Source organism: Lolium perenne, chromosome 7 (genome assembly GCF_019359855.2).
Source record: "Lolium perenne isolate Kyuss_39 chromosome 7, Kyuss_2.0, whole genome shotgun sequence".
NCBI classification, from domain to species: Eukaryota; Viridiplantae; Streptophyta; class Magnoliopsida; order Poales; family Poaceae; genus Lolium; species Lolium perenne.
The window spans coordinates 283,957,521-283,965,423 of NC_067250.2; the positions used below are offsets into that span (position 1 = coordinate 283,957,521).

The window sequence follows — 7,903 nt, forward strand, 5'->3', positions numbered from 1 at the left end:
TCCGTTTGCGTCGCCCCGCGGATATATTTTATCCGTGCGTCCGTTTGCGTCTGGGTGCGCTTCCACCGGGGTGACCCATTTTTTGAATTACAACATAGTTAAAAACATTCAAAGTAGTACATAAAAATGCATAAAAACTATACAAAGTAGATATATAGGCCTAGACTACTTGCTTCCTGACGGGCCGGCACCGTCGTTGCGTCGCTCCGTCGTCTGCTTCTCCGCCGCCTCCCGCACGGCCGCTATGGCTCGGTGCACCGCCGCGTCCTGGCTTAGTGCCTGCTCCAGCCTCGCGTTGGCGGCGGCGTCCTTGAGCGTCTCGAAAGACTCGACGATGGCCCTCTGCTCCGCCGCCTTCTCCTCCGGCGTCGGTGCATCAGGGTCATCGGAGGACCAAGATATCTCCGAGTCGGAGTCCTCTGCTGCAGCGGCGGCCGCCAACCTGCGCTGTTCCAGCTCGGCGTCCAAAGCCGCGTGGCCCGCCAGCTCCTCCTGTGCTTCCTTCTCCGCTTCAGCCAGGGCCGCGGCGTCCCTGACCGGGTGGAGGAGGTCGGTGCTGTCTTCGGAGTCGAACTCGTCGTCGGAGCTCGAGGCCGGAGGAGGAGGAGTGGGAGGTGAAGGTGGAGGTGGAGGCGCGGCAGCCTGGCCACGTCCGACGCTGCTCTTGGCGGATCTGCTAGGGCTGAGCGGAAGCGGCGGCTAGGGTTTAGTGGGGAGGAGATGAGATGCTCGCGCCCCTGTTTATATAGGTCGGAGACAGGGCGACGGCCGCGCCACACGGGGCATCGCCATTACTACGCGCGGCACGCGAGGCTTCACCATTAACGCGGCCGCAGACTGCCGAAGCGACGCCTCGGTGCCAGTACTGGCGGAGAAGACGCATCGACGCTACGCACGCTCGCGGAAGCCGAGGCACGCCATTAACACGGCCATGCAAAGGATGCAGCGCGCCGCCCGGAAGTAATGCCGCGGAAGACGAAGCAGTTGTGCCGCTGCCAGGCGGGCCCGTGCGAGGACCGAACGGACATTTTCCGTGACCGCCGAGCGTCCGCCGAGCGTCCGCCGAGACGCAAACCTAGCGCATATTTGTGCCAGGTTTGCGTCTCCGCAGACGGTCCGATCACTTTGCGTCACGCCACTGGAGGTGGTGCACGACGCATTTTCGGTCACGGCGGATACAAACGGTCGCTCAGCATTCGTTTGCGTCGCGCCACTAGGATGCCCTGACACGAACCGAGCAACGGGTAGATCTTTCTATCCAACGAGGATGCCGATCGTTATGTGAAACGAAAGAGCCACACGCAGGGGCGAATCTTCCAGCAGGGAACCGCCCTAATACATTTAGATACGTGTATTTTTTTATTCCCTCTAATTTATATTACTTCACATACTTAGAATTAAAATATGTCTAAATACATCTATATTAGTGGTCTACTAATATGAATCTGAGAAAGTAAAAAATTTAGGTGGCCATACATCGGAAAAAAAAACTCCGTATAAGAAAGTTATGTTTATTTCAATGAACACTACACAAAATCGATTACAAACCAAAAACATAGACTATTATCTCCAAACATAGACTCGTATTCTGGATTTAATGTAAATAACATTGCTTGTATTATAGAGATTTATTATAGATTGGATCTTAGTATATATAAGATAATTAGCTCGAGTTATTCACTATTTATACTCGTGAAATTGGAGACTTCGGAGATTTCTAGATATTTAAAAGACATGTCATACTTTCTTCAACCGCATTATCACCCCATTAGGATGGCATTGATTTTACCCTGGGCAGCATCAACAATTAAAAGAAATTTCCTGCAACGATGATAATCAAGATAGAGTTGTGCATCGAACGAGAGATAATCAAATCTCTTAATCGTATGAATTACATTAGATTTTGAAAAAAGAGGTAAAACTTTGCCATTGAGTTGGTATTTAATGATTGTGTTTGAACCATATACGTCATTATTGTTGCAGGACTATTTTGGTACTTGCATCATTAAAGCTGCGCCCTACCTCAGATTTTTTTTCATCCTTCGTCACTAGCCACATGTACCTAATGACGTATTTGGCTATGGAATTACGGGGAGTTGCGACGTCGATGCTAACACCTGGCGACTGCTACTCCTACTTGCATCTATGTCCAGCGGATGATCTGAATCAGGAATTTTATTACTGAGAGATACCGCGATTACCGGTTCGTAACCAAACTCCCGTTTCATCTCGTAAACGAGTTTATCGTGTAAAAAATTATAGTTCATTTTAGTTTGTAGTTTGAATTTGAACTAGTGGGTTGGTTCAACCAAAACTATATGTGTTTCCCTCATCTATAACCATGAACCAATGCCCTAATCATTTGTATGAGATTTTCGATTTCTTCTCCCATGCACATTATATTTAAACGGTTCGTGCAGCCGTTGAATCTTGACTAGATTCGTGCTCGTCTTCTACCTTGCAGACCAAGTGGGAGGATGGAGAAGGCCGGGAGCGTCCGCCGATCCGGAGCCAATGACAACGCGGTTGGCCGTGGCGGAAATGGCGACGGTGACGACGGGGATCTTAGGGTTCAGGTTGCAGGTGCAGGCTGCCGACGTCCGAGAAGAAGGGGTCGGGGCTTAGAGGGATGGTCAGGGCGGCGGTGGACCAGCAGAGGAGGTGCTTTGAAAGGAACGATAAAGATTACGCTGTTTCCAAGAGCCACATTACACTTGAAGAAGAACAAGATAGGAAGCATATATTACACAGGAACTGACCGTGCCGAACAACAAACTGAAGAATCTACCAACCACCGTCCTACAATACACATTTTCCCATCACCTATCCTTATTTTGATCTATACAGACGCCACCTTTCTTCCCTTTCTCCGGCCAGCCATCTTGCTCCGGCGATCGACTCGGTCCGCTGCTGCTGTCATGAATGCGCAGCACTACATGGAGCACTCGGCGGGGAGGCCCTGGGCGACGCGCTTGGGGTCTGTGCAGTAGTTGTAGATCATATAGTTCCTCTGCACCCACCGCATACGCTGCTGCCGCGTCAGGTCCAGCTCCTGGTTGTACCACTCGCCGGCCCCGGCACCGGCGGTGGTGCCCGGTGCAGCTTCCGTGCTGACGGAGGCGCCGCACCGCGTGCGGCCGCCGGCGACGACCACGCAGGCGTCGGCCTTGAAGCCGCGGTAGGAGGCGGAGAACGGGGCGTGGGACCAGTCCGTCTTAACGCGGCCACCCTGCGTGGCCCAGTCGTCGGCGTTCCAGAGGCTGGAGTACAGGCGCATGGGCTGGTTCTTGGGGAAGGCGATCCCCTTCCCCTCCAGGTTCCTGAAGTCCCTGATCGGCATGTCGTCCACCATGAGGCTGCATTTTGAACAAATCGATCAGTCCCTGTACTTGGGATCTTGGAAATAAAAAATGTCAAGCTCCGGCGGCCGGCGATGAGCAAATAAGCTTACATGATGTGCTTGGGGTTCCAGAGGATGGAGTAGGTGTGGAAGTCCTTGGTGGGATCGAACCAGAGGCGGAACTGCTGCTCCCGCTGGCCCTGCCCCTGCGTGAACACGTTGGTGTGCAGCGTGTACGGCTTGCCGGTCTCGTTCCCCAGGAACTCGAAGTCGATCTCGTCGTGCGTCGCCCCCATCGACGACAGCTGCAAATACACCACACAAGATTAGCCACGCACATCACACCACTCAGCGAAATCAATGTCAGCAAGCTTACGTAGTAGGCTGTGACGGTGCCGGCAGAGTTTCCGGCAACAAGCTTGAGCTGCATGTCGATCTTGCCGAAGAGGTACTCGTGCTTGGACTGAAACCCGGAGCCGGAGGTCTTGTCTAGCCCCAGTGTCAGGAGCTGACCATTATTCAGGATCTTGCCGCGGCCATCACCCCAGGTGATGTCGAACTCCTTGTCGAAGCTCGCCGTCGCAATGGCACAAGAGGCCAGCAGGATAGCCAGCACCGACACTGCCATGCGAGCCATGATGCTGCTCGATCCGAAATCTTACTCTACCCAACTAGCTTGTGTCGTGTACCCAAGAAGATGAGAAGAGTGTAGAGAGCTCGATCGAAGCTTGTGTTGCGTGTGATTCGAATGAGCAGGGCGTGAGGGGTTTATATAGGGGTTTGGAGATAAGCTTTGCGTGCTGGATGTATGGATGGTTCGGCGAATGGGAGTAGGAGCTTGCAGGCACGGCCTAGTGCGTGTGAGTTGGCGCCAGAGGAGAGGAGACAGGGCAGGACGGCGTTGTACGTAGAGAGCAGCAGCGGCGCCTGAGAGGGTTGGCACGGCGATGGCGTACGTACTGTGACACATTAAAACCGATCGAGACGTGCAGCAGATTTCTGGATGGATGCAACGGCTCCCTAATCACCATGTCTGGCATTTGAGATGGCTCGTGTCTAGCAGACAAATGGCACTGGACAAAGAAAGAAACACTTGAATACATCCATGATCAGGCCATTAGCAGGGGATAGATGATCAGCCTTTTCTTCTTCGGTTCATGCCATCCTCAGAGATTTCGTACCGGCTCCTTTTGCATTTAAGTACATCTAAAAATAGATGTTTCACTTTTACCTAGATATAGATACATTTAGATATATTTTAGTTAGAAATGTATAAGTATCTACGCCTATGCGCAGGTATGAGGTGTTTTGGGAGCGAGGAAATTGATCTGGCATGGTCTACCGTCTATGCATAAGCAACCAAATTGTCTTGGTGAAGTTGCTAATAATCTGAGAGGTGGTATGGACAGTAGGGAGATTGAGATAATTGCAGATCTAAAAGGAAAGCAACCGATGTTAGTCCAAATGAATGTGAATAGTGAGAAGCAAAGTAAGGCCAAAAATCATTGGACAAAATCTCTGGAAGGATGGGCTAAACTTAATTTTGCTGCAGGTTTTAATGAACAATCTAACTCTGGTTCTTGAGGTGCTGTTCTTCGAAACAAAAAGGGAGATGTTATCTTTTCTGCATGAAAAAAATAACCATTGTAAAAATATTGAGATTGCTGAAGCTACTGCTGATCTTCTTGGTCTCCAGTCTGTCATTTATAATCCTAACTACAGTGGTCCAATTCTTGTTGAAAACGATTGTGCTACTCTGATATCTGAAGTGAAGATGGTGGAGAAGAGCAAATCTGCTATTGCTAATATTGTGGACGTGATCAAAAAAATTATTACAGTTGTTCCCAGATTTTGCTTTGTGAGCTGTGTGGGCAAGTGTTGATTGGATCGGTTCCTTCTTGTGTGATGGAATTTTCAGAGCATGATTGTTATCGTAACAATGTTACTTAATTAATATAAGCACACGTTAAAAAAATAGGTATCTAGATAAAGTTGAGACACTTTTTTTTAGAAGGAGGGAGTAACTACCTTCTCAAGTTTTAATATTTCTTATATTTAATATATTTTCTTTGCCTGCGACAATCTTAGTAATTCTGGGTTGGTAATTTTACCCATCGCATCCCAGCGAGCATAACAATTGAAACATGGTCAGGGAAAATGATAGAATATAAAAAATCAAGAATACTTGAAATTTAGAGGATGATCTATTTATTGCGTAAAGTTGTCATCGGTTCTAGGAATGAAAACTAACTTTTTTGGATAAAAGAAATATATTAATATAGATAGATACCAATTACACCCAGCATCTGCAACAACACAACACCCTAATGATAGTACGAAAGCACACATAGGGAAAAAGAAGAAAAACTAAGAAAATTCCCGCTACAATATACCACCACCAGGGCAACAAATGAACTCCAGTCTCTCCAAAAGCGATGCCTAATACACCAGTGTCGTCGTCGTCCGATCAGAAAATGTTAGGTTTTCACCCTGAGGATAGTCCCCGCTCTCAAAACAATGCCTTCAATAATTGTCAGGCACAACCAATTGAGGCAGGCCTTGGATTTCACCATGAGAGGTAAGACTCTGAACCTCACTTGTGCTGCTACCGCACTTACATACTTTTGTTGCGACATCCAAAACACCAAGCAAGTCCGTCAACATCACAAAAACTTGAACCTCCATTGCTAGTTCCCTAATAGGGCCTTCATGATACTCTCCGCCTCTGATTTCACTGTGGACCAGAATGACATCTAATGACAACACATAACAGAGCTTTGTGTCGCTTCCTCCGGAACCAAATGGCCGGAATAAAAGCATGGGTGCACACGAACGAATACAACCCGATCCAGCAAACTTCAGACATAAGGTGCATTGTTAAATTCTCCAGCGGAACCTTCCGAAACTCATCACTCTGGCCAGATGAAGAAGTACCGGCCTCAGGAAGGTCACCGTCTTCGCAAAAGAAGAACTCTAGGACATCCACCTTTATTTCAACCAGGCAAGCAGCCCCACGCCACCCGCTGGAACCTGCAAGATCGTTGCATGCCTACGACAGAGATCGTCGGCTTCCACGCCTCCCCAGCCCGCCGCCAGGACTCGGTGACAGGTCGTTATACCCACCACACCATCCTCGGGCCGACCATCTCCGGCGAAGAAGAGGGCCGCCTCCACCATCATACCCAGGGATGCTGGCCCATGCATTCTCATCCCGCGAGATAAGCCCATGAGCAGTGCCTCGCGCCGTCCGGAGGCGGGGAGATGCAGAAGGTGTTGTGGCACATATCGAACACCTGGCTGCCACTTACTGGACATCATCGCCACCGTCGGCGTGCCGTCACTTGAGAATCGTGGAGTGGGATGGACGAGACCTGCGTCGCGGATCAAGTTGCCACTGTCCACCCACCCTCGGCCGCCAGCGTCGAGGAAGGTCCTTGCCGCCGCTACCCACCGCAGCAGGAGGAGATCCACCACCGCCACGCCACGCAGCTTTGCTCGGCGGCACCACCGGCGGCTGCGGCGGGATGAGGGGTGCGGGAGGGTGGGTTATGGTTGGGTGCAGGGGGTGGGCCATCCTTTTAAAATGGATTTTAATCTTGGTGAAGATTAAAGCATACTTCTCAAGATAAATTATATGAGTACAAGGTCTAGTCCTTGCATCAGTTTAGTGAGGATTTAAATTTAGGTGTTAGGTTTGTATATCCACTCCTTCAACCAGTTGAGTTAAGGTCACTTCTATCTATACGTAATAATAAAAGTAAAAGTGTTTCCATGGTTTGATTTGGTACGTTGTAAAATCATGTCCGTTAGCCCGCCTGGTCGTCGAATCGTGTACATCCACCGCATCCATGGGCCAAACCGAGAAGGAATGGAATCATCGAGATTTGTAGACTGAACCTGACCGGAGAGTATGTAAACTGTGTGTGGTCTGGGCACGTATCCCCACGCACATATAAATCGCTCGCTGTGAAGTCATTTTTTTCTCTTTTTTTTTTTGAACAGATAAGGCCCCGAAGGGCCGAGAAGCTCCATTAGACGGTGGGTACATTTACAAAAAGGACCTTGGCTTTAGTGACAATAGCGCAAGAGTCCAAAGAAATTACAGAAAGGAACCCAGAAAGATAAAAAACAAAGCAATCGGGTCCTTCTTCTCCACCGCATCGATGATTGAATCTTGGGCCGTGGTCGCTGACGGCGACGCCGGGGACTAGGCCACTTGGTCCGCCGCCAGGATGGATCACCACCCCAAGATTGAAGATCTTCCCCTTCAGCACTTGGGCCTGGAGGAAGTAGATACTCCCCGGAGCAGTTCCTTCCGAGGTGCGGAGAGGCCCCCTTGGCCAATGATAGCGACGGCGGAGGACGCCGCCGCTTGAGATCTGCCGCCGATAGTGAGCTTCCGTCGAGGTGAGCACCACACGCTCACAAGTGTGCCTTCTAGCTCCAGATCGACGAACTCCGGGTCTCTCACCCTCCTGTCCGTCTCCACGACCACAAGGAGGAGGAAGAGAAGCCCAAGAACTCGTCAAACTCAGCGCCAGAGAGAGGTACCTGGGTCTCTGC

General features: G+C 50.1%; 1 protein-coding gene across 1 annotated transcript; it reads right to left on the reverse strand.

Moving 5' to 3' along the window:
• Nucleotides 1-2,714: 2,714 nt before the first annotated feature.
• Nucleotides 2,715-4,099, reverse strand: LOC139829936 (probable xyloglucan endotransglucosylase/hydrolase protein 23). Its single transcript, XM_051342968.2, has 3 exons — nt 3,717-4,099; nt 3,452-3,645; nt 2,715-3,356 (listed from the first exon to the last, which is right to left on the reverse strand). Exons 1-3 carry the CDS (start codon nt 3,975-3,977, stop codon nt 2,933-2,935), a joined length of 879 nt encoding a protein of 292 aa, XP_051198928.2. The 5' UTR covers nt 3,978-4,099; the 3' UTR covers nt 2,715-2,932.
• Nucleotides 4,100-7,903: the final 3,804 nt, after the last annotated feature.